Source organism: Podarcis muralis, chromosome 1 (assembly GCF_964188315.1).
Source record: "Podarcis muralis chromosome 1, rPodMur119.hap1.1, whole genome shotgun sequence".
NCBI lineage: Eukaryota > Metazoa > Chordata > Lepidosauria > Squamata > Lacertidae > Podarcis > Podarcis muralis.
In genome coordinates, this window is record NC_135655.1 from 68,511,309 (window position 1) to 68,538,819 (window position 27,511).

Genomic DNA, 27,511 nt, shown 5'->3' on the forward strand with positions numbered 1-27,511 from the left:
AGAGTCTATAACTGAGATATTCTAAAAATGTATCATTTGTAAGGACAGAACAAGTTGGCAGTGTTGGAGAGAAACTTGATGTCCTAGTGATGTAAGGATCTTTTAGAAGGACTATTATTAAACGAGCCCACGGCAGTATAGAATGGAATTTAATTTACAAATAGCGCTCAAGTCCCGTGAGTGCTCTGACCAGTGAGGATTTCCCAGCCAGTATACAGTTGCTTCCAAAGACTAATACTAAGAAATGGAGGCCTATATCCATGTTTTGCCTCAGTTTGCAGGCAGAGGCTTTTCCATCATGTGGAAGCTGCCAGCAAGCCATTTCTGCCAACAGAGGAGCTCAAAAACTATATTAAGAGCAAATTGCTCTTTCCCTTTTGTATTGTACTTTACAGCTGTAATATGAGGAAGTGTTTTTAAATAGTGGAGCTTATAAAGTGTTAGCACAGTTGGCTAAACTCTCGGCAACCCTTTTGCTAAGGCAGAGATTGGTGAAACGTGACATTGCTAGTACTGAATGAAGTAAACACCGATGACAACATCCTTATTTGAAAACTTACCATATTTGGAAACTAAAATTCACTCTCAGACACCTCTGGACTTTATATGGTATGCAGAACAAAATTTGCATATGCGACAGAGCCTTCTCTCGGTGTTTAAACTAGATCTACAATCTCACTGCTTGTTCTATGTGAAAACAAAATACACTGCTTGTGAATGCTTCTCATACAGAATACAGAAGGATCAGTAGCCTCTTGAGTGAAGAGAACATTGGTGACTATCCTGGACATTGTAAATATTGGATGTTTTCTTACTTTAATCACTTGTTGAAGGACTACTTTTACCCTGTGCTTTATGTGTGCATTTTCTTGGTTTTTAAAGTGATATATATATATATATATATATATATATATATATATATATACTGTATGTTAAACTACATTATGCACAATTATGCCAGTAAGAGGACACCAGTAAATGCAGGTGTTCTGCACATTCAGTCACTTCCTTCCCTTTATTGTCTAGTCAAGTCGTTAAGTCTTCTTGAAAAAATCCAAAGCTTTCACATGTCACAATGAAATAAATAAATAGATGACGGTGTGGCCCTTAAATACATTATACCTCCAACTACTGAACATTATCCTTCCTATGTATAACCTAAGACTTTTTCTTTTTTTTTTTTTTTGTAACACCAACTGCTGCTTGGTCAACTCATCCATTGCTTATTCTGGAATAATTTCTTTGGCTAAAGACAATTTAGTGTTCAACATTAAAAGAAAAACACTTGAAAAAAGATCCCTGCTGCTCTGTAAAGGGAACAGATCTATCAAGTGACTGCCTACCCCTCCTTCCCTTCAAAACTTACTCATGCTGAACTTGTTTCGTAGGCTGCGTCTGCCATCTAGTGTTCATGAACTGCTGTGTCTTCTTAAAAATCTGAAAATAAATTGGATGAAAGCCAAGCATATCCACATGACTTGCAACTTGCATTTAGTGTATACAGCAGGCCAGATCACAATCTTAAACCACAAATAACATACGAAATCCCAATCAACCTCCCGCCACCCTGTGATGTTGTTGGACATCTATAAGCCTGAGCCAGCATGGCCAATGGGCAGGGATGATGACAGGTGTTGTTCACATTTACAGCCATATAATCTATTCTTGCATATCTGTAAATTATTAAGAAGGGAGTAATGAGCAGCTTTAAGGCCTCCTTTGCTTTTCCATGCATCTTGATGGAATTTCAGACATCCAAAGGCTGTGCTTAATTTGCATGGAACCTAATGAAACCTTTGGCAATTTGAGCACAGGGTAATTCATGAATAATGATTCTGGACAGCGTCTGGCCCCTTGCCACAAGCAGGAGATGCAAACTGCTCTATGCCAGCTCTCAGAGTGAAGCTCGTTTCTCAGGTTGGGTTGAGCAGCTCATTCCACTGGGCTTGTAATCAGATGGCTCCTCCAGGTGACCCGTGAGCCTGCTTTCCATACACAAAGTTTACACAGAGATTAGCCTATGTGCAGTCTTTACTGGGCATTTGTTTTGCTTTTTTTACTGGAAGATGATGCAGCAATGAGCATTTATCCTGATTTGCTTGTGGGGTGGTTATACATCTGCACGTTAATCATTCATCCCACACTTTTAAATGTTTTTCACTGACACTTCCCAAACTACAAAGAGTCTTATTCTTCTTAGAAGTTGCCTATGTTAGGATAACCATGCCCCTTAATCGACTTTAACCATACATACCTAAAGTTCTGGAAATAGCAGACCCCGGGGGTCTCAAATTTCAGTGGTGCCCTGTGCAATGCCAAAATTTGGTGCCCCCTGCCTCTCACACTCCATTTTGCCCCTAACCTCACCCCCATATTGCTTATTCATTTCAACATCTCCCCTCTTAATGCATAGGGCTTTTTGCCCAAGCTACAATGTGCATTCCGGTCCCTACTCTTACACACACACACACACACACAGACAAATGCCCATCTCCCTCTCAGTACAGAGGGAGTAAGAAATGTAAGAAAGGAGAGATGGTTCTTGCACATCTCCACCACCCTTAATTCCCTTCCCTCCCTGTTATTCGTGGACAGTGGATGGGACTGGTGTTGAGTTTCCATATCTAGGGACAGCTAGTGCAAGTGGAAGGATAAAGCCCATGTGTACTGGTATCATTGTGGCTCAACATTTTTCAAAGATCCTATTAGAACATTCTAAGGCAAAAGTGAGAACGTGCTTCAAAACACGCTTTATTTTAAACAGCACAGCTTTTCTAAGAAACATAATCACTGCTGCCCTTTCACCCAGTCAGATTTTCTAGCCTGCAGCCAGGCAAAGTGAACCAGTACAGACAGTTGGTAGGTGTTCCTCTATAATTAACTCCATTGCCAGAACAACAATTGGCAAGCAACTATTGTTTTGAGTGCAATTAGAGAATGCAAAGAATGCCACTGCAAGGCTGCTGGATGCAATAATGTAATCTTTTGGAGGGAAATAATGTATGTGTTTAGTTACTGATGAGGAACTGTAGGAGGAAGGCAGGCTACATCAGATTTGAAATGAAAGAGAAAAACATAAAGGTGCCATCTCAGTGACAAATGTGTAAGTTCTCACTGGATTTATGTTGATAAAGGAAGTTTATCTAAACAGGTCTCTCTTATCATATCTGAAATTCCATCAGGGCAGCTGTATACTATGGTTTATGGCTTCAGCATACTAGGCCAACATTGCCTCCAGGACGTTTCTGGTAATAGGTACACATTGTCTCATCATAACAGTATATTAAAATGCCAGGATGGCGTGCTGTTATTTCTATGTGTAGGCAAAGCTGAGGCATTGTTCATGGAACAAAAACAGGACCCGAAAGTGCACCAATTCAGGTGCTGGCTTCATATTTCATATTTCAAAACAAAATACTTTTCTAATGTTTTTTGCTTGTAGACCTTATACCAAACCAGATCATGGACCCATTTAACTCAGCCTTGTCTTCAATGAGTGGCAGCAGCAATCCAAGGTTTCAAGCAGGATCTTTCTCAGCACTACCAGGAAATGGCAGGAATTTGAACCTGGGGCCTTTTCTGTGCAAAGCTTGTGCTCTTTCACTGAGCCATGGCCCGTCCCCACTCATGAAATACACTTTTCTTCCAAAAGGTTTAAGAAGATCCCAGCACTTGAAATTTATTGACATGACAAACCACTAACAAAAGTGGACACCCTCTCACCCAGAACTTTCCAAACTGTGTGTTGCAACACATTAGTGTGTCGGCTGCAGTTTGTAGGTGTGTTCTTGCTGGGGCTGGAAAGGGGTTAGTTTAACCTCTGGTTTGCTAGGAAAACTGGATTACAGTGTCGTGAAATGATGCATGTCTAAAAAGTGTGTCACCAACATGGAAAGTTTGGAAAGCTCTGCTCTAACCAGAGTTAACCTGTTCCAAAAGGGGAGCAGTGTGCCCAATGTTTCAAGTCAAAGCACCCCTAAACATTGCAGCTAACAAAAGATTATGATGATTTAAAATATTGTAGGTCACCTTTAAGGGCAAAAGACCTATCAAGTTGGCTTGCAAGATATAATAGGCTACAACAACATAAACTTAATAAAACCAGAAATAAATAACAAACCAATCAGCCCCCCAAATGTTAAAAATCCAGTAACAAGATACAACTAAAACCATCAATCCAGCAAGCACATCTCAAAAGTAAATCAAAGAAAACAGATGCATCGTCAGGTTTTGCAAAAGGTCTATAATGGTGCTACCTGTCAGATCCCAGATGGCGAAACATTACAGAGATGTGGGGCCAGTTCAACGAAATCACAATTCATACATGTGTGATATAAACTGATGTTCAGTTGTGACCACTTCATGTTAACAATCTAGGATGAAGCTGTTGAAAACCTATTCTATGTAGTAGTTCTTCCTGTAGGGCTTTTAATGTTTGTACATTTCTTTCCATATAGATCTTGCTCATCTGAAGACATATTATGCCAGTGCTACTTCACAATGTTGGGCCAGGGAGAAGCTTACAAACAGTATGGGATATGCAGCCCAGTCCTATGCCAAGAGGTAACCCTTAACTCATTGAAATTTGTAAGACCAGATTGAAATCAGTGGACTTGGGTATGCTTAGCTCTGCATAAGGCTGCAGCCTTAATTCTCATCATTTAGAATGCTTGCCCCTATGATGTCACACAGACACACACACATCTATATCTAGATAGATAGATCAATCGCATTAGCAAAACCATCATATAGGGCAGGAATAGGAAGTCTTTGGCCCTCCAGGTGCTGTTGGGACTCCCAGCCAGTTTAGCCAAGGATTATGTATGATGGGAGTTGCAACATCATGAGGATCATAAGCTCCTCACCGCTGTTGCAGAGACAGAATATAACCTTATGCTGAATGGCTTTTGTGCAGGTGCAAAGATCATGAGTGTGTCTCTTAGAATCAAACTAGCCTATCAAGTAAAGCTCTTACTCAACTGAAACTAGTGTGCAATTCCAATGATGAAAACTTCTAAGCTTATCAGCTGTTATTAGCCTTCAACTCAAGTCTTCTGTGCCTTGGATTACAAGGCAATCTTTATTATAATGGGTGGGGTGGCATAGTGAATGTCTGGTTTTTTTGGGTAGGCAGGTCTTCACTTACTGATTCTAACTGGGTTGAATTTGGCTTCAGGCATAAGTCAATAAAACTGACTTCTGTTTACATGCCTGTTGAATGAATTCATTCTTGTGCAATGCATTCCTTCTTTAGCATATCACCACTAGGGGACAGTTTAAGACAACAGATATATATATATAAAAATCTACAATTCTGGGCAGGACAGGGCCTAAATCTCCTCCATCATGAAATTCACTGGGCACTAAGTGAGGCTGCCTACCTCTGAACCTCTAATAGTTGTGAAGGCTGCATTCTGACATAAATGCTGCTACGTATGCAAACTGCAGCACTTTGCCTGCACCATTATTTTGCTAATCTACAGAATAGGCATACAGGAGACTGAAGGAACCAGAGACTAAATGGTGTGGTCTCTAGGAGGACTGAAAATGCTTATTCAGCACCACCAAATGGCTATGACTTTTCTCTGAATAAGACACAATGAAGGTGATTCAGCTGAGGTCAACAAGAGCCTTGGAACAGAAGATAAAATGGGAAGACAGAGCTAGAGAGAAGCAGGCAAGCATCCCAGTGAAGTAGAAAGTTCTGCAAGTGGCCCGCAAGTCATGGGTAAGGACCCGATAACACACACTGCCTTATATAGGACACAGACTATAATTTCACCCATCCTAGTAGTAGCTAATCCATCTGACAGCCATTGTTCAAAGTCTCAGGCAGAGGTCTACCTCAGGCATAGGCAAACTCTGGCCCTCCAGATGTTTGGGACTACAACTCCTATCACCCCTAGCTAACAGGACCAATGGTCAGGTATGATGGGAATTGTAGTCCCAAACATCTGGAGGGCCAGAGTTTGCCTATGCCTGGTCTACCTCCTGTCAGACACTTTGCCCAGAAGTTTCTACCTGTATGTTGCAATGGATATGCTCTTCCATTAACTAGATAACTCTTAGAATAGAATCATAGAATAATAATAATAATAATAATAATAATAATAATAATAATAATAATAATAATATCTTTATTATGATGGCTAAGCATAGGAGAAAGGATAAATATTCCATCTCTTGAAGGAATTAAGATACATAAAAAAATAGAAGGGGTCAGTGTAGGTCCTCCCCTATCAACTGTGGGTGAAACTGCCCACATCTTGTTCACCTGAGAATCTTAACAAAGGTGCACCCAATTAAACTCCATAACATGCTCCAGTGTTGCTGAATTAAAGGCTGTGATCATCAAAATCTCTATTACAGGGTTTCATGTTACAACCAAGACACATGTGGGTTTATGTCATTGTGTGAAGTGGCTTCATGTATCAACACAATTCAGACATGTATTACAAGAGTATTACCTAAGACATACAGGTGAAGTGTGCCTGTAAGATGCAAGATGTTCTTCATTCAGTTTGGTATTTAATGCTATTCATCCCATCCCACCCCTGACCTAATAAGAGATGAATAGAAACAATGAAATTACACTTAATTCGTTTTAATAGATGCTCTAGTAAAAATGAACAGAACATGTGAAAACAAGAATTACTGGTGCTTCCTGAAACTGCTACAATATACTACTGCAGTAAGGAAAAATATTAACGGTTAGATTACCTAATACAACTTAACACTACACATTAAATTGGACATCATAAAAACAATCCCAACTTGTTTCTCAGATTTTAGCGCTAGTAATGGTAATTCAATGTGAATGCATCATCAGCATAAAAAGAATGCTTATTGTACAGCAACTAAAAGTCTGAGAAACTGGATTTCATTAATATTCATGCACATAACCATTTGTTGATTTTTTTAATTTAAAAAAAATCAGTTAACAAAACAAAACAAATAACCATGGAGCTAATTACACAAATAGCCCAATATAGCTGATGCTCTTCTGTCTTACTTGGTAAAAGTCCAAAATCACTGGGTGTGGGGATCACACTTCAGCCGGCATTATTACTGGATAGAATCCATGAACTTCAATACAACTTGCATGAAACTCTCATGTATATCCCAGTCAAATGAATGGAAAGAGCTGCATAGTTCTGTCTCTGTGCACCCCGCTGCCTGGCATGAGCTCCAGAGAACCGACCCTACTTCAAGGTTATCACTTTTTGTTCCTGTGGTATGAAGGCACAAATAATTGAATAATACATACTATTATATATTCAAACACTTAAGTATAAAATATTAAATTTTACATTTATGTCAAAATAATTTACCAAGTATTAGCTGCACCAATATTCAGGCTGTACAGAAAAACTGTACAAGTTTGGTAAGCAAGGACAGTTAGTCAACAATTTACATGAGCAGGTGTTTGTGATTCAGGAAGTAGTTGGTTAGCAAACAATGCAATCCTCTGCATGTTTATTCAGGAAATAAGACCCAGTAGGTTCAGTGGGACTTACTCCCAGGTAAGTATGCACAGGCTTGCACCCATAGACTTTCATAGTAAGTTGCACAAATTGTTTCAGTCAAAGAAAGGCCTAATGTCAGCAGTAATTCCCAAGCTGTACACCATGATAAGGACTGACAAAACGTGTCCTAAAAAACTAAGCTGCTATGACAAAAACATCTGCCACCCAATGCAACATTGATTCCCTTTTCTCACCAATATATGAGCTGCAGCAGCATCCCAAGTAACACTCCAAGATTCCTTAAAGCCTACAGGACAGTAGAAGGAGGAGGAATCCTAGAAACATTAGCACTACCCAAGAAAGCACAGTGCAACCCCTACACCTTACTCACTGGGTAAAAGGGAGGGTGGAACACTTGGCAGTTAGGATTGACACTATTATCCTGCATTTGCACAGATTATACTGTCCATTATTTTGAAAGCTGAATGGAGATATATATCTGAGTGAAGAACAAAGCATGCCTTCAATTTTAACCCAGAAAGAAAGACTGCTTCTCAGGTATCAAACATTTGAGCAATGCAAGTCTACAGTGAATATTATAGTATACTATATAGTATACTATAGTGTGTGTGAGAGAGGGGGGGGGGAGGGAGAGAGAGAGAGAGGGAGAGAAAGAGAGGGAGATTCAATACTGATTTTTCTTACGTGATATGTGTTTGAAGCACAATGCTTGATCTGAAAAGTTTAGCACACACCCAAGGGGAGGGGAAAATCTCCCCAGCACATCAATATTTCTGTCATTATAATTTTTCAGTTTGCCAAAGGTATACAGGTAGCAGGAATACTGCATATAAGAATTTATAATACAAAAAATATTTAAATGTATGTTAAGTTTACCAGTATTGGGCTCAGAATTCCTAAGGAGACTTCCTAGAAATAGAAAAGGATTGCCAGAATTCTGACAAAAGGTTTCTCCCAAGAAAGACAAAACATATATTCCTAAAAACTGCAAACAGTTGTCCAAAATTTGCAGATAGCTATTGCTAAAAGATGAGAAACCAAACAAAGCCCAGGAGCTGCTTAAAGTACTGCTACTCCCCCACTTTCTCCTTATACACTTCAGGCTTGTTAAGATGCTACTCCCTCAAAACTGTTTTCCTGAGATAGCACCCAATATCTACAGAGAAAGGAATTCTGGGGAATTTCAACACAGTTTTAGCAGCTAAAGCTACTGTGCTTCTCCAGGAGATTCTGGACTGTAGCAAGCAGAGATGAAAAGTTTACATAATATGTTACAGCCTCAAACCAGTTCAGAGTTTGTTAACCGAAAAGGTATTTCAATTGGTCCTTGTTTCACTTCTCCTTCCCCTAAGCCAGTGCCAATTTCTAAAAATCAAGTGGAAATTAGAACCCCCACACTTTCCTGATCTATATCCGGGGTTGCCAAACGGTGGTCCATGGATCACTGGTGTTCCATAAGCTTCATTCAGGTGGTCTGTGGATATGTGGTTGAACAGGCACTGGCATGCCTGTTGCTTTCAATATTCATACTGATTTTTAATTGTTTTTAATTGTTTCCTTTAATGCTTATACCATATTCTATTGCATTACAATTTGAATTCTAGGGAATACAATAAAATACAATGTATAAGAATTAAAAGAAGCAATTTAAATGTAATTTAAAAGTCATTCAGTATCTAATGCAGTTCATTACAATTCCCACTACGTGCAAAAAGTAAAATAAAATTGAGTGAGCCACAAAGATCCTCAGCAATTTTCAAGCAGTCCATAGAGGAAAAAGTATGAGAACCACTGATCTACAGAATTCATTTCAAACACAATTTGTGTGCAGAAAACCAACACTTTTGACCTCCAGCCAATTCTGCTATAATAATGTTCCCTGTATGTGCAAGCATGAAAATGCATTAGACATTAATGTGCACCAGTCATTTAATATTTTGTAGTCCTGTGCAACTTGTTCATGGAAACCTTGAAACAAAGCTAGTATGAAATTATTCCTTTTAGATTTCACACACACACACACACACACACACACACACACACACCATTCATTGCTCAGAAGTGCCCTTTTTCCCCTTCCAACTCTTCTCTCTCTGCTCAAGTTCAGCTTCAGTGAAGGCTGCTGGTCCCCAGTTTGTGATGAAGTGAGGATTCTTGGAACCTATAAGACACAATATGTTACTTGTAGTACTTTGAATAGGTATGACCCATTCCAGATCTGGCCTTGCTTAGTTACTTGCAATAAGTTGTGCCATAATATAGATGCCATCGAAAGTAATGCACATGGACAGAGATCTCTGCACTTGGATATGCATCCAATGTATGCTCTTTGGTTTCTGATCTAGCAAACAATGTTAATTTCATTTTCATTTCAGGGTGATAGGTTTTTCAAAATTACCGTATTTTGCGCCCCATAGGACGCACCGCCCCATAAGACGCACCTAGGTTTTTTGGGGGGGTGGAAATAAAGAAAAAAAATTTATTTCCCCCCCAGGTGTGGGGCTGGCGCGGGGGAAGCCCGAGCTTCCCCCGACCCAAGCCCCCAGAACAAACTGCTGCCTGCAAGCCTTGCGAGCCCTGCGGGACCTCCCGCTGGGTGCGGGAGGCTTGCAGACACCTTCCCGAAGCAGGGGGCGTCCTCCGGAGGGCGCCCCATGCTTCGGGATGCAGGCTGCCGCCCCAAGCCTCACGCGCCTGGCGGGACCCCCCAAAGCACGGGGCGTCCTCCGGAGGGTGCCCCGTGGTCCGGGCTGCAGGCTGCTGCCCGCAAGCCTTGCAAGCCCGCGGGAACTCCCCCAGGCTCGCAAGGCTTGCGGATAGCTTCCTGAAGCCTGGAGAGCGAGGGGGGGCGGTGCGCACCGACCCCTCTCGCTCTCCAGGCTTCAGCGAAAGCCTGCATTCGCCCCCATAGGACGCACACACATTTCCCCTTCATTTTTGGAGGGGAAAAAGTGCGTCCTATAGGGCGAAAAATACGGTATATAGCAAGTTCAAAATCGGACCTGATCATTATAATTCTGAAGAACTGTGCCTATTATTAAACCAGAATACAGCTTTTCCGTGTTTGACCTTTTTTGCAAACATTACCCTTCTCATCCCCAAAATGTCATGCACCTAATTCCCTTGCCAGTCCTATTTTCCAAATGGTGAAGATCGTGGCTGATGCTCTAAAGCCTATGAGGTTAGGATCTGAACCCAGGCTTCCAAGACTGATAGACAATATTCTACCTGCCATGCTAAAATGATTAGAGAATAGTTGTTGTGTTAAGAATGTTAAAATAATGACGTAGTCATTCTACAATGAAGAGCCCTAATATACGAACTACACAGCACCTATGTAGCTAGGCAAAAAGTTAGGTAATGTAGCTCATTGCTGATCAGATCTTCCTTTTTTCATGCTGTGCTACCTGGAGCCCAGTTTCTCAGTACACAAACTGTAGTTTGTGCCAATGGGTCACCTTGAGTCAGGAATTATCAGCCTTCTCTCCAACCTGGGCTTCATTTATGAGATGTCCACTCATAGTATGTATGTATGTATTTACAAATGGTTAATATTAGCCATGGACATCAAATAACCCCAGAAAAACAGGGAACAATTGCCCAATATCAGTCAAGTACTGTTCTGGGCTTATCATGGGGAAAATATTTAAGAATTAATGGGTTTGTGTTATTGTAAATTGTATTGAACTTTTGCTTTGCAGAACAAGCAAGATATGGATTTTATAAATAAAAAACTATGGAAGCATAGATAAGATTTTATCTCGCGCACATTTTCTTGGAAATAAGTTTAATTCTATTTTGCGGAAATTCTGTCAAATAAATTTGTTTAGTAATGATGTGTCAGAGCCAATTCTCCAAGATCCACCAGCTTTTCAAATAGTCTTGGGATCACGGTGAGTAACAGAGAAGCTCTTACCCTAAAGCCAACTGAAGCAGCAGCATATCTCTTATTAGAATTTAACTCAGAAACCTGACTCTTGCTGAACCAATAGATTAAGCTCATAGGAACGGTTAGTGCTTGCTGATATATCACGTATTTCCTTCATTATGTTTTTACTCAACAAAGATGATTAAATAGGAAATTGAAACAGCAACTTCCTCACTTCAGGAAAAACACTAAGAAGTACCCTGCTGAAGCTTAAATTGAACTAGAATGCATCTCGTAGCTGATAAGAACAAAACTAGAGTATGATCGCCACACAGCTGGAATGTGAAACATGTTACAGAAATAATCAAAACCAAAACCAGGGGATTGTGCTACCGCCTAGGACTTGCCATTTTCTTTATTTCATTTCACTTCCTTGACAAGCTATCCAAGGTGGGCTATAAAATATAATTACAGTAGGATCACTTCTTATGCAGAGATTATGTTCCGGTGGATTGTGTGTGAAGCCAAAATTGCATACAGTCAGAACAACTCCAGAACCACCCACAAACATCTCTACTTTTCTGAAGCCAGCACACCAAGTGGGCCTGGCCCGCAATGCAAGATAAAGAGCTTTTGGGTTCTCCACCATTCTTACTGGGCTCTGGGAGACTCCTGAGAGATCTCGTGGGAGCCACCCAGAGTCTGCACCCAGAGACTTTCCCTGAGCCTGTTAAGAGTCTGAGAGCTTAAAAGGGCTTTCTGCAGTGGGAAAACACAGTGCACAAAGAGCTTTTAAGCAGCCCGCCTTGCTTACTGGGCTCTGGGAAGCTCTTATGAGATCTTGGACAGCCCACGCAAGAGGCTCCCAGAGCCCAGAAAGCATTTCTGACAGCTTTTAGCTCCCTGTCTTGCATGCATTTAAGTTGTGTGATATCAGGTTGCTGGCCACCAAACACATAAAGCTGTGATAACCCAGGTTAAATGCGTGCGGGTTACAATCCTACTGTATAAAATAAATGCAATATATCATTTTAATAGGGGGGAAACCCCTACCAAAGAGTGCTTGTGAGGAGTCTTGCAGGCACCTACAATCTCAGCTGGCATTGTTTGTTTGCAGCACAGTCCCCTTTATTCAGATTTAAAAATAAAAATCATGTTTTCCAGTCTGCAGCATTTCCCAGTTCACTAAAAGGAAGTGCAGCCCAGGCTGACTCAGTAACAGTTCAGACTTCTTGGAAACCACAATAGGTTACTGGAGATAAAAATAGCACCACTCATGTGTGGATTCATGAATGAAAACTGTACTTTCCTACCTGGTTCAATTAATCGAATTAGTCCCTCATGGTGAGCAACTTTATCTTTCCAACTCTTGGTCTTGTTTGCTGCAACTTCCAACTTCTTTTTGACCTCCTACAGCAAGATTAGATCGGTTTAAGCATTAACAATACACGGACACTCAAATGATAGGAGATTTCTGCTAGTGCCACTGCCCAAACATTTTACTACCTAAAATATTGCACTAGCTAACCTCATATTGTTCCAGTGCTTCCTTCCTATCCAGTTCCAGTTGTTCTAACTGTTGCAGGGCAACTTGAAGAGCATGTTCCTTCATCATTCTCTGGTTTTCCAACTCCTGCTTCTCTGCTTCAGTCACCTCAATGGTCTGCTGCTGCTCCAAATGCCATTTCTCCAGTTCTTGTCTCTTTGTAGATTCTTCCTCCAGTAGTCTAGAAAGAGTTTATAGTGATTGGGAAAGAGTGTATACATTAGGGACATCACTATCTATCAATTTGATTAACAATCAAGAATAGACACAGTTATTCTCCCAAAGTTTTTTTGCTTTCATGTTCCCATCCTGCTTGGCAACCATGCTTGGAGTATAAATAATCTCCCATATAAGATTAGCCGATGCCCATGGGATGTTTTCATCACCCACTTCAGCCTATAGCTCTGTTTACAGACTTCACCCATCAGATTTCACTAAATCTGTCTCTTGACTGACAGACAGCTCTGGGCTGAGAGACTCAGTTCACTGTCACCCATGCTACTGAATGCCAGAGGCAGAAAATACAATGATTCAAGGACAAGAGAATTCTGCCTGACTGCAGAGATATTCAGATTGTTTTGTCACTTCCCAAATCTCTCTCTCTTCAAGCATTCCCCTCGATTAGATACAGGAATGGCAACCCTATCACTCAGTATGAAGTACTGAGTAGCCTAAGATTTTATTCCTATTGCTATAAAAATATATACTGACCTGGCCTGAAGTCTCCTGACAGTCTCCTCATCCTGGCGTGCCTGTTTTTCATCCTCCAAGGCCTCCTGTAGCTGCTTATACATTTCCTCGAGTTCCCGGACTCTCTGCAAGTACTGTTCTAGCTCAGATGACTTCTGGGCTACCTGTTCTTCCATTTTCTGTCTCACCTGGTGATATGGAAGAGAAGGATGCTTCATCATACTTCACAACCAATAACAGAATTCATCCTTTTATGTAAGAGAGAGAGAGAAAGGAAGGAAAGAAGGAAGGAAAGAAGGAAGGAAGGAAGGAAGGAAGGAAGGAAGGGAGGGAGGGAGGGAGGGAGGGAGGAATCCTTCCATCTGCCCACCAGGTTTCCCATCCCCCAAACCCTCATAAGTTTGCAGCTGTGATTTTTCCTTTTCATCAGCAAATAAACCTCTTGGCCCTTTCTTTTCCAAACATTGCTGCAATCCCCGCCTTGTTTCTATGTACCTATTATTAATTTGGATCGTCAAGCTTTAATCTATTTATTAAGATAGATCATTTTTAGACTCACAAATTAAACAGCTAGAACTTGCCCCTTCTTCGAGCTATTTTGGTTCTAAGTTCATTACTATACTAGAGGGATTGAATACATAATATTAAAAATTGTCTTTACTTCCAGCAATGATCAGCATACCTTTGTTTCTTACATTTTAAATGAAACTGCAGGCTTCTGAAATATTAAATGTTATGTAAACATTAAAACTCAGATGATTAACTGATAAGACCTAGTTAACCCCTTCATCATTACACTGAAAAGGTACTGACTTGGTCCCTTATTTAATAATAATAATAATAATAATAATTTATTATTTATACCCCGCCCATCTGGCTGGGCCTCCCCAGCCACTCTGGGCGGCTTCCATAAAAACCAAAAATACAATAAAATATCACATGTTAAAAACTTCCCTGAACAGGGCTGCCTTAAGATGTCTCTTGAATGTCAGGTAGTTATTTATCACTTTGACATCTGCTGGAAGGGCGTTCCACAGGGTGGGCGCCACTACCGAGAAGGCCCTCTGCCTGGTTCCCTGTAGCTTTGCTTCTCGCAATGAGGGAACCGCCAGAAGGCCCTCGGCGCTGGACCTCAGCGTCCGGGCAGAATGATGGGGGTGGAGACGCTCCTTCAGGTATACTGGACCGAGGCCGTTTAGGGCTTTAAAGGTCAGCACCAACACTTTGAATTGTGCTCGGAAACGTACTGGGAGCCAATGCAAGTCTTTCAAGACCGGTGTTATATGGTCTCGGCGGCCGCTCCCAGTCACCAGTCTAGCTGCCGCATTCTGGATTAGTTGTAGTTTCCGAGTCACCTTCAAAGGTAGCCCCACGTAGAGTGCATTGCAGTAGTCCAAGCGGGAGATAACCAGAGCATGTACCACTCTGGCGAGACAGTCCGCAGGCAGATAGGGTCTCAGCCTACGTACCAGATGGAGCTGGTAAACAGCTGCCCTGGACACGGATTTGACCTGTGCCTCCATGGACAGCTGTGAGTCCAAAATGACTCCCAGGCTGCGCACCTGGTCCTTCAGGGGCACAGTTACCCCATTCAGGACCAGGGAATCCTCCACACCTGCCCGCCTCCTGTCCCCCAAAAACAGTACTTCTGTCTTGTCAGGATTCAACCTCAATCTGTTAGCCGCCATCCATCCTCCAACCGCCTCCAGACACTCACACAGGACCTTCACCGCCTTCACTGGTTCTGATTTAAAAGAGAGGTAGAGCTGGGTATCATCCGCATACTGATGAACACCCAGCCCAAACCTCCTGATGATCTCTCCCAGCGGCTGCATGTAAATGTTGAAAAGCATGGGGGAGAGGACAGAACCCTGAGGCACCCCACAAATGAGAGCCCAGGGGTCTGAACACTCATCCCCCACCACCACTTTCTGAACACGGCCCAGGAGGAAGGAGCGGAACCACTGTATAACAGTGCCCCCAGCTCCCAGCCCCTCAAGACGGTCCAGAAGGATGCTATGGTCGATGGTATCAAACGCCGCTGAGAGATCCAGCAGAACTAGGAAACAGCTCTCACCTTTGTCCCTAGCCCGCCGGAGATCATCAACCAGTGCGACCAAGGCAGTTTCAGTCCCATGATGAGGCCTGAATCCCGACTGGAAGGGATCCAAGTGGTCCGCTTCTTCCAGGCGTGCCTGGAGTTGTTCGGCAACCGCTCGCTCAATCACCTTGCCCAGGAATGGAAGATTTGAGACTGGGCGATAGTTGGCCATCGTGGCCGCATCTAAAGATGGTTTTTTAAGAAGCGGTTTAATAACCGCCTCTTTCAGCGGGTCTGGGAAGGCTCCCTCACGGAGGGAAGCATTCACCACCCCACGAAGCCCATTGCCCAGTCCTTCCCGGCTAGCTTTTATAAGCCAGGATGGGCAAGGATCCAGGAGACAGGTGGTTGGTTTCACTCGTCCAAGCAGCCTGTCCACATCCTCGGAGGTAACAGATTGGAATTGATCCCACTCAACTTGACTAGACAGAACTCTAGCACTCTCCCGCCCCGGCCCTGCTCCCACGGTGGAGTCTACTTCTTCCCGAATCTGAGCGATTTTATCTGCAAAAAACTTTGCAAAATCATTGCAGGAGAACATGTGGCCCGTACTGGGCCCCGATGTTGCAGGTGGTTCCGCTAAATTGTGAACCACCTGAAAAAGTCTCCTGCTGCTGTTTTCTGCAGATGCAATAGAGGCGGTGAAGAAATTCTTCTTCGCCGTCGCTATCGCCACTTGGTAGGCTCGACGTTGAGCTCTAACCTGTGTCCGGTCAGATTCGGAATGAGTTCTCCGCCACCGGCGCTCTAGCCGTCTCAACGATTGTTTCATTGCCCTCAGATCCATGGAAAACCACGGGGCTGTCCGGGCTCCATGCAATCGGAGAGGGCGCTTCGGAGCCAAACAGTCAATAGCCCTGGTTAACTCCACATTCCAGCGGGCCACCAGGGAATCAGCTGAAAGGCCATCAACATGGGATAAAGCATCCCCTACCACTCTCTAGAAACCATTTGGATCCATTAAGTGGCGGGGGCGGACCATCCGAATTGGTCCCACCTCCATGTCCATGTAACTGCTACATACCGGGATGGAGAGGGGCAAGGGAGCAGTGAGGTATTTGTGGTAGACCAGTAGAAGTACCAGATTGACTTCAACAGTGTGTTTGCCTTCTCATGCCACCCAGTATGCTGCAGCAGCTCAGCAGGTGGGTGAAGGACAGGTGGGTGCCACCACACCTCACCAGCTGCTACTGCCTTAGTTCCTGCTACATTATCCTTCAGCAGATTCAAAGATGCCATACACCTTTCTCCTGTCACTATGACATCATCTGTCTCCTTACGGCAGTGTTTCTCAAACTTGGGTCTCCAGCTGTTGTTGGACTACAACTCCCACCCCTGGTCCTGCTAGCTAGGGATGATGGGAACTGTCATCCAACAACAGCTGGAGATCCAAGTTTGAGAAACACTGCCTTACCATTGCACAGTTTGCCTGCCCTTTTCAAGCTTCTTTGCTTTCAAAGCATTCAGTCTCTCTGGCCCAACTCTGTCTCATCATTTCCCCCTTACTGTTCCTTCCATTCTGCACAAGCTAATGCTTATTTCTTGTGCCCAAAGAAACAAGGCACTGTACAGTATGACACAACATTGACACTGACTCAACTGCCCACAAGCTTACAATCTAAACAGACAGATCTTGAGGAAAAGGCACACAATGATACCACTCCTTGATGTGCCCTAATTCCTCTGGGCCAGTTAGCTGGTCAAGTTCAGAACTATACATCACTCAGCAGAATCCTGAATCAACAACATGTGAATTTTGATTTGGTTGTCTCACTTACTGGTTGCTTTGCTCTTTTTATTGTTTTATTTTACTGACTTTGTCACCTGGGATGCATTCAGATGCGGTTTGATTATGTTAGTTTCACAAGTTATGATGCTAGTGCTTCTGTCCCAATTTCTAATGTTGCTTTTACCACTGCAGGACCTGTTGCATTATGGAACTGTGGCTTTTAAATCAAAATATCACCATGTTGTGCTAAACTTTTGAACTGCATGCCCCAAATCTCATTACGTGTGCAGTGGTGGCATGATGATGAAAACCATGGGAATACCACAGCGTAAAACTCCCATGGTTTTCCAAGTTAATGGAGTTGCAAACAAAAAAAAAAATTACTAAAAAAATTAACATGGAATTGAGCACTAAACTTTCACCAGATTTCCAGAAGTCACTTTTACATTGTGTGGAAGATCACATAAAACATAGAAATTCAAAGTAAAGAAAATGTTGGGAAGATAGAATGAAGCGCTGTCTGAATGTAGCCTTACTCTCCTTGAACTTACCATTTTCTCTCTCTCCAGCTCAAGACTGAATCGATCTTGCAATTCCATTTGAGTCTGCAGACGTTTGGTCTCCTCTTCTGAAGCTCGAGCTGCAGCTTCCTCGAGTTGCTGTGCCAGAGAAGAAAGAACTAGATAGCTCCCACTCATTTATCTATATGCACAGATACAGATCGACTGTTTCTTACTTTATTGCTGTGGCATTTGGTTTTTAAAACTGTATTTTCATTTTAACAGTTTGTAAATCAATCTGGAAACAACATATTTTTGAAGGGTGGGATACAGATTAAAAATCAAAACAACTATCTTCAATTAAGCTGAGTTAAGTCTCAGGCCCTGGAATCATGAAGCTGTAAGGATTGAAAGGTCTGAAATGGTGAGATAGTTCAGCAGACTTTACTGAGGCTACATTTAAAACATTCCTAACCAAGTAATTCACATCAACCAGAGAACAGCACACAGACAAACAACAGCACACAGGAGAAAGTTACACCATCACTACCTGTCAAACAGGATATAAGATTAGTTTACCACACCTAAGCAAGTAAATAGTGCCACATGCCAAAATAATGGTCCTATCAAAAGCAGATAAGCCACTCAGCAGATAAGCAGATAAGCATACTCTTGAGCCCCACAAAAACATGGGAGAGACTAGGCATTACCAAAAATTCATGCACACACTCATGCGGAAGGCATGAGCCACTATTACTTTGGTTCTCTGTTTTTCTGGCAAAGGCTGGAGCCCAGAGAAGCCTATACTAAAACGCTTCCGTGCATAGATGGGGGAGTGTCTGGTTTTTTTCCTTCCTTCCTTCCAACATTAGCAACAACCTTTCTGGAGCTATTCTTTAGAGGACTGAAGAGCCCGTGTGCTTTGGATCCTTGCATGTCTCTCCTACACATACTCCCAGCCCCCTTTTTAGCCAAACTTTGCTGTGCCAAGGTGAGAAAGTATGCAGTGCTACTTTACTTTGCACAACAAAGGAAGAAGACTGGGGAGCTGGACCCAAGATTTATGAATGGTAACTGCTTTGTCCTTTTAGTGCCACCTGAAAAATAATGTACTACAGTGGTACCTTGGTTCCCAAATGGCTTGGCTCCCGAGCAAAGTGACTCCTGAACGCAGCAAACTCGGAAGTAAGTGTTCTGGTTTGGGAACATCTTTCGAAAGCCAAAGATCCGACGCAGCTTCCGCGGCTTCCGCTTGAGTGCAGGAAGCTCCTGCAGCCAATCAGAAGCCGTGCCTTGGTTTTCAAACAGTTTCAGGAGTCGCACAGACTCCCGGAACGGATTAAGTTTAAGAACCAAGGTTCCACTGTAATATCAAAACACAGTTCCCTGCTCACTACGGTCTCAGTCTATGTGATTGGGGTAGGGTGTGGGGTGGGGAGAGACGTAGCTGTGGGGTTCGGATAAGCTGCATGGCCTGTGACCAGCATCTTTGAAGTGGTGGCTGCACTGGGTGAAGTAAGACAAGTTCAGATCTTTAATCCTTCACTGGTACGATTCAAATATGCCCTCTGTCAACAATTCAGCTGTGGGTCTGAATTAGGTGCTTAATATGCTACTCATTTAAACTCTCCCATTTATGAATCCCTGAGACTTCACTTCTATCATAGGTGTTTAAAACCCAGCATGCAAATTTCCAAAAAGTCTGTACCCTCAGCAACCTGACAAAGAGACAAAGTGCCAGACAACATTTCTCCTAGTCCTTTGCATCTGCCCATTGCTGCACACTTCCACTTTCACTACTGCTTGTATACTAACTACTAGTCATAGGAGCCAACTCCTAAAATATTTGAGGAGCCGGGCCCCCACAAAGTTGATGGGCATTCCCATTCAAATGGTGTGTGCACTGCATAAAGTGATTGATTATGCAGGGTGGGGCTTACCTGGGCCCCCACAATATTTTATTCAAGTTGGCACCCCTGATACTAGTAGTTCCAGTTTTCTTTTCTGCCACTGGAAATCCTTCCTTCTTCCATCAGAGGCTGGTTTAACATGTGAAGGAGAAACTCCTGCACCTCTGCATTCTGTCCTGCTGGAGTGAAGGACACTGTTATGAAAGTTCTTCTGTTGTGCATTTAGACAGCAAAATGTCCTGTTTTCAGACTACTGGGTTAGGAAACCTGTGGCCCTACAGATGTTTCTGGACTGCAGTTGCCCTCAGCTCTAGGCAGTATGGCTACTGGCCAGGAATGAAGTACCCCAACAACATCTACAGGACTGCAAGTTCTATACCCTTGGACTATACTCAAGCTGTCTTGGACTATGGGTTTTTATCTTATGTAGCACAAAGTTAAAGTCACTTAGTAGCACACAGTGGTGAAATGTTGTGGGGAAAGGAAACACACAACCGAATAACCAAACATTATTGTGCAACAGATTGCACAACAAGAATCAGCTGTTGTACAAGGGAAAACACAAGTACATTGCACACACACAAATCAGATGTTATACAACAAGCGTCCACTAACACAACTGTTGCATTGCATTCCTTTGTAGCACAACCTTTAAACTCCGCCAGCAGAAGGGCTGTGCTAGTGGACAGAGAACGCTGGATACGGCTCTATGCATATATCACATTTCAGCTGTGGGAATACCATAACCATTCTGACATCACTGTGATCTAGTGAGCTAGTGAGGCCCGAGCATCCTTTCATTAATCTGAAGCACAGATTCTATTGTATTTTGTGCATAATATGCCCATGCATATGTAAATAAAGCAGGAAGGAAATGCCAAGGACCTGAAGCTTTTATCTTCTCCCAGATCTGTAAATTCCCTTCAGGTTGAACTGTGTGCCTGTCACCATTCAGGAACCTACCTCCCCTTGACTGGAAGACAATCAAAGTAAACCATGTTCAGATTACTGGAATGATATTGTAACACTTTTACATCAGACCCACCTCAATAAAATACCTTGGGGGCTTTATTATTTAGCATTTCTGTTTTGCGTGAGTTTTAAAATGAGAGCGGTTGTTGCTCAAGACACACAAGCTCCGTCGCTTTGCGTGGTGGAGAAAAACTTGAAGAGTTTCTTGGAGAGAGAGAAAGAACATCTAATCAAGAAGAACTGTTTGAGATCTTCAGTTTCCTGGGGTAATACAGGAACAGAAATCTGAAGAAGCATCATTTTCACCACCACCATTTCTTCCCTGAATGAACTGAATGTTTGATTTGGGAACATGCCAATTCACAGAGCTTGATTATTTGAGACAGATTTTTTTTTTAGGGCATAGTGCCAGGAGATTGTATTACATTGTTTCAATATCTGCAATCAGGGAACATACATTCTGCTAAGAAGCACAATTTGTAACAATACTTAACAGTGCATTCTGGAAAGACACACAGAACTGCACCCACAGCCTGCACCCACCTTTCGAACAGTCTCCAGTTCCTTCTGCTTATTCTCATTTGCCACTTGGAGCTCTTTCATCTGCCTTTCCAGTTCTTCTTGTTCAGCCTGCAATTTCTGGCGTAGCTCTTTACGTTTCTGTCGTGCTTCTTTGTGAGGTGGAGGGCTACTTAATCTCAATAGATTTACAGTTGTCTGAATAGCTGTTTTAATTGTTTAAATAGAAAAAGGAGAGAATGCACATGATCCATTTATCAACAAGAATATTGTTTCTAAGTATACAAATTCCTTTCCTGCAGCTCTTAGGTCTGATGCCATCTAGACTTTTAATGCTGCTTTAACTACCTACACCAGAGCTTTCCAAACTGTGTATCACGACACATTAGTGTGTCAGCTGCAGTGTCTAGCTGTGTCACGTGACGACTCCCCGCGCTCCCCCTGAGGCTGGAAAGGGGTTAGCTTAACCTCCAGTTTGCTAGTAAAACTGAATTACTGTGTCAAGAAATGATGCATGTCTTGAAAGTGTTTCACCAACATGAAAAGTTTGGAAAGCTCTGCCCTACACTGTGGTCACCAAACCAAGAATACCAGTATTTATATTCATTCCTGTTCTCCACAGAGTGGTGTGGGAGTCTGAAGTATATTTTGTCACCAAACCCAACCACTGTGTAGGTAGTCAGATTGCGGTGATGCCAATGAGATGTGGCGGTAAAGGCTCAATCATTACAGAACACAAAACAAATAAAGTGGTACCTCAGGTTACGTACTTAATTCGTTCCGGAGGTCCGTTCTTAACCTGAAATTGTTCTTAACCTGAAGCACCACTTTAGCTAATGGGGCCTCCTGCTACCGCTGCGCCGCTGCTGCACGATTTCTGTTCTCATCCTGAAGCAAAGTTCTTAACCCGAGGTACTATTTCTGGGTTAACGGAGTCTGTAACCTGAAGCGTATGTAACCCAAGGTACCACTATAGTAAGGCAAGGAAGAGCTGGGGGGTGGGGGGTGGGGAGGGAATACTTCACAGGCCCCAGGATTGCAGCCAAATGGAACCTAGCTATCTTTAATTCCATGAAACTCTCATGAAATGCAGTGGGACTTACGCCTAAGTTAACTGGAGGAATTTAATGTCCTGCCAAGTTTATCATTCCATCAGGGAAAGCAAGTCAACTTCTCAGATGGAATGGTCTCATTTCTCTCCCCCCCCCCCCCCCGCCCCGTTCTGGGGATTCTCCTAACTCCACCAAAGCCATTGGGTTCATAAGGAGGAAAACCCTTTTGTGCAAGTGGAAGTCCTTGCAAAGGAATAGGATAGGAAGTCTGAAATGCAGCAGAGCCAACCTGTCAGAGAAGATAATTCTGGTGTAGAAAGATGGGACTAGTGGTCAGGCTTAGGAGAAGGAAGATTCTTCTGCAGTTGCACTCACAGTTTCTAGGTTATGTTAGACATATGTATAGGAGGACTAAGGAAGTTATAGTACAGTACAGTACCAGTTAACAAAAACAAGGGTGAGCTAATGCTTTTGTCATATATGGCTTTTGTATCATTAAAAAGTTTTAATTCAGGAGCACCACATGGGTGTAAGACTTTGCATAACAGATAAACTTATATTTAGCAATGAGTACTCCATTATAAGTCAAGTTGATCTCTGGCTGAGCTTAAGGCTTGAACACAGGTCTCTCAAGTCCAAACCTGCTATGCACCTACCCTTTCCAACTCTCCCTATACAGACACATTCTAAGAAACAGGTCTGGGAGGTTTGCAGCTCGTTACTTTAAGGCTTGTTTTCTTATAAACTAACATTAAAAATAGTAAATATAGACACAGCTGTAGTGGTCCTCCAATACTGCATCATTCTCCATTTTAGTGCCTAAAGCCCATAATTTTCTAAATTGGGACTCTAAAAACATAGCCTGTATTTTCTGTACTACTGAAAGACCAGCACACTCTGCTGCTAAGCAAGCAGCCCAGTTATCAACTGATATAATTATAGCTGTGACAGCTTCAATACCACAAAAGTCAAATGCTAGTTTATTTCTGTACTTTGTTGCTTCTTTTGGGTGGGGGCGGTTAGTGAGAGACGCAGAGTGTGTAGACAAGGGGAAATTACAAAAGTACCGTTTTCAGAACTGAGACATTGTTCACTACTATTCAGATTGCTGCAATTATTAGTGCACGGTACTTTTTAGTATCTATCATATTAAAGTAAGTTCTTGCTAAATGACAGAGATTTAAAAGGCACCATTTACAGTGACTTCTGCAAAAAAGCCCAACCCAGCTTCATACTGAATAAATGAAATTCTGTAATGTGTAGTGATGACTCATTTTTTTAATTGCAACAGTGTTGAACTTATTGATAATAGCTGTTCTTATCAGGAGAGCGGAAGCATTTATAGCTGCTAATCTTACTGAGTTCACAATTCAGTATTATTTCTGAAACAAGATAATCAAAGATCCATACAAGTTTCCAGACTGACACTGAAAAAAATCTGTCAAGTTGTCATGTCTGTAAGAAGACCGGCAGCATGTGAGTCTTCATGCGTGGCATGTGAAACACATCATGGGTTAATAATGGATGGGTGTATTCTCTGGTTCTAATCCAAAGTGAAGAAGGAAGGGATGCTTCTAGTTTGCCAGTCTAAATGATAATGCCACTCATTTTCATCTTATAATGCCGATATAATTATATGTTTCATTATATACTTTTAGGTGCTAGGAAAACATTCCTCTTCAACCAGGCCTTTGGCTGATTAATATTTCTTCAGCTGTTCTTTTTCTTTAATATTTTATTTATCATTTTTTATTTTACAACAAATAAAGTTACAAATTTTAAAACATACAAATTAAGTTGACTTCTACCTCCTCTCCTATGGTTCCTTTCCTTTTCTCCATTCTTCTACATATCCAAATTTTTCCTTATTTCCTTACTTTTATTTCAAAATTTCCTTACAATTATACTTTAACAGCCTTTTGAATATGTCTGTGGGGAGGTGGGTTATTGTTGTTTTTGTGTTAATTATTTATTTGTATTTTTATCTTGTTATTTTATTCTTTGAACCGCCCTGAGATCTTGTGATGGAGGGCAGTATATAAATAAAATAAAAAACACATAAAAAACATTAAACAAAACTAGATTGCTATGTAGTGTACATGCAGACCTGGCAAAAAAAAATTAGATTATTTCTGCTGTTCCTGATTTTTAAAAAGTATTATTTTTTCCAAGTATACTCACATACCTAAATTCATTACACAGTCCAAACATATTACATATTTCACAGCTTTCCCCAGCTAGTCTTAAACTCCCAAAGGTGCGTGTAATAACATAGAAATGTCATTCTCACCTTGAATCCATTCCTGCCTCTTCTTCTTATCAGAGGCACTAATCTCAAAACATTTCTCTAAGCTTTTTATAAGAAAGAGGCACTTCTTTCCATCTTTGTCAGGCAAAGCCTAATTATAGAAAAACAATAATTCCCTTTTAAATGACAATACAATAACAACACAATATACCATTGCATACACAAAAGTTTGCAAATATTTATCTTCTAGTAAAAGTTAGCTCAGAAGAACCAAAGAGAGAAAAATGCACACCCAATGACCAGATATATATATTCATAATAATAAAATATATGGACACCATTCCCTGCTTGTGTATAAATAAGCATGAATAAATAACATTGTTGTTGTTGTTTGGTCGTTTAGTCGTGTCCGACTCTTCATGACCCCATGGACCAGAGCACGCCAGGCACTCCTGTCTTCATAAATAAATAAATAACATTGTTTTGTCTAAAAACAGGCTGCTAGTAAAAATTTGGGGATTTTTTTTTCTCTTGTTTTCTGTAATGGAACATGGAATAATAACATGGTAATCTATTGAATCTATTGACAAAGTTTGAGAATAGTAGGCTATTGCCCTGTACCTTTGAGCATCTTCACACTATAGCTATAACTTCTCAGTGACCAAGGCTGGGCACAAGCGCAAGCATGACCACTAAGCAGAATATTTCTAGAAAAACAGTTAATTTTTTCTGTTCTGGGCAGCCCCACACTGACATACTGAAGTCTGCCATGGAGGCTGCAATAGCCCCACAATCACTGAGCTAAGTGTACAGCAGGGGACCAAAAGAAAGACTGCATGCGTTGGGTGCCCTTGGTAAGACACATCCAACCCCCAAAGTAGCCTTTGCAGGGACATGTGCTAGCACAACAAACACTACTTGCTCATCTCATAGATAATCAACACCTATGATTCGCTACAACCAAAGTGATTAACTTTGCTAATGACAATAACGAAACTGGAGCAACGTAACAGGGACACCTGCTCCTGATATTCTCTTTCCTATGTCAGTAGGATTACAGGAAGTTTCTTTGCCCAGCAATGGGTTTACAACCATTTCATGATTAATATTCGTAGCTATTAATGCATTTTACACTTATGCTAAATGGCTGAGCACATTAATATCATTATGTAGTTCTTGCTGGTTTCATACGAACTCGTTCCTAAAGCCTATCACCCTAACCCAACATTTCCCCGAAGATATACACATAAAAGTCTACCTCCCCCCATTGCAATTAATAGAGCAGCCCACTCCAGCAAGAGTTCTGTGTCCTCTTTATGTGTTTCTCTATTTTGGGATGTAACCATACAGATGGTGACTATTCTGTTAAATATTCCACTATGCTGATAGTTATTAAAAGAAAAAACTAAAGTATTTATTTATTTATTTAAAATATATATACCACAATTTTATAAAAGAGTATCAAATGAGTTTACATACAAAAAAATGCATAAAACCATACAGCAAAAACCATGTGAAAGAAGTTAAAAGCAGACAGCAATTAGCCATTGGGGAAAGATGTATTCTCAATTGCCTGCATAGAAAAGTTGAAATTATATTGCCATCTATCCTCTGTGGGGAGAAGTGGGCAGGCATTCCAGAGTGTACTTTTACATTGCATGCATTTTTTTTACCTCTACAGTACAGTTGCCATCCAGTATAATCTCTCCTCTTTTGTCTTTTAGGTCTTCACTAACATAGTACGATATAATACTGGGTTTTAAAACAAACCAACGTTCTGTCCAGTTTTTCCTCTTGTGGCCCTTCTTCCACATATATCCCTGTAAAATAGAAATGGCTCATTTAAATTATTTTAGCATTAGAATTTCCGACTTAATAGTTCTGAAGCGAAATCCAAATGTAATTAATACATTTTTTTATTTCAACAGACATGGATCAGGTCCTTTAAAATATTTTTTTTTCCCTATTAGTTCAAAGATCAATTTATGAACCCATTTTATGAAAAAGCATCAAATTAATTTCAGTTTTAAACCTGTCTTGGTTAGGAAGAAAATATTTCAACTATGCCTGCTGAAACTTAAAAATTGCCAAGAACAATAGCAACCTCCCTGCATAACTGAAGGAACATTGCTTAGTACCAAAACCAATAGGAATCAAATTGATTTAAAAAACTGGAAGTGTGTACAGTTTTCATACAAGCTTCCATTCAATGACCCATCCAGGTCATTACTTCACTACATCAGTCTCTGAAAAGACTATACATATGTACAGCTACATTTCCTTCAGCTATAATATACACATACCATTTACAAATTATAGAGCAAATGTCAACAGTATTGCCACCACTATCCAGGCAATCTCCCCCCAAAGAGCTCTACAACGTTGGCCGATGTTGGTGCAGTTTAAAATATTGATTTATTAATTTGGGGTTCAAAAAAATAGAAGTCATCTTATACATGGGGGCTTCTTACACAGAAAAATACGGTAGTTAGAAAACATTAAATTATCTCACACAACACACTAGCAGGAAACTGATACAATCTGTACAATAATACCCTCCACACTTTTTCAGCAACTCCATGCCAAATGATTAATTCAGATATTTTTTGAAGAGGGTATTGATATAGGTAACGTGGAAATCAAGAACTGCAAAAGTGGAATATTTCCTGGCTTCCAAACCTAGTTTGAAATAAGCCATAGATGTGAAAGAGTAAACTATGGTTTGTGCATGACCTGCAAACCAAGACCAAACTGTGCTGTCTGATCATAATCTGTATTGCAAGTGCAAACCATGGTTTGTTTGTTCAGACAAAGTGTGAGCATCCAAGACTTCTACTGCTTCTTCGGGAAATGGCAAACCACAAAGCCATCAGTGGCTACTAGCCAAAA

At 41.5% G+C, this 27,511-nt stretch overlaps 1 protein-coding gene across 2 annotated transcripts in view; it reads right to left on the minus strand.

The window, feature by feature from the left end:
• Positions 1-6,588: 6,588 nt before the first annotated feature.
• Positions 6,589-27,511, minus strand: part of SWAP70 (switching B cell complex subunit SWAP70) — a 42,318-nt gene continuing 21,395 nt past the window's right edge. Inside the window, exons 5-13 of one of the 2 annotated variants that reach the window (XM_077930511.1) lie at positions 26,296-26,442; positions 24,665-24,773; positions 21,347-21,528; positions 17,973-18,080; positions 13,613-13,779; positions 12,884-13,082; positions 12,669-12,765; positions 9,533-9,648; positions 6,589-7,229 (exon numbers count right to left, since the gene is read on the minus strand). In XM_077930511.1, coding sequence (XP_077786637.1) covers positions 9,536-9,648; positions 12,669-12,765; positions 12,884-13,082; positions 13,613-13,779; positions 17,973-18,080; positions 21,347-21,528; positions 24,665-24,773; positions 26,296-26,442 — 1,122 coding nt within the window. In that variant the 3' untranslated portion in view covers positions 6,589-7,229; positions 9,533-9,535. Of the gene's footprint in view, positions 9,649-12,668; positions 12,766-12,883; positions 13,083-13,612; positions 13,780-17,972; positions 18,081-21,346; positions 21,529-24,664; positions 24,774-26,295; positions 26,443-27,511 lie in introns of both variants that reach the window. The other variant, XM_028731586.2, reaches the window with a different exon arrangement.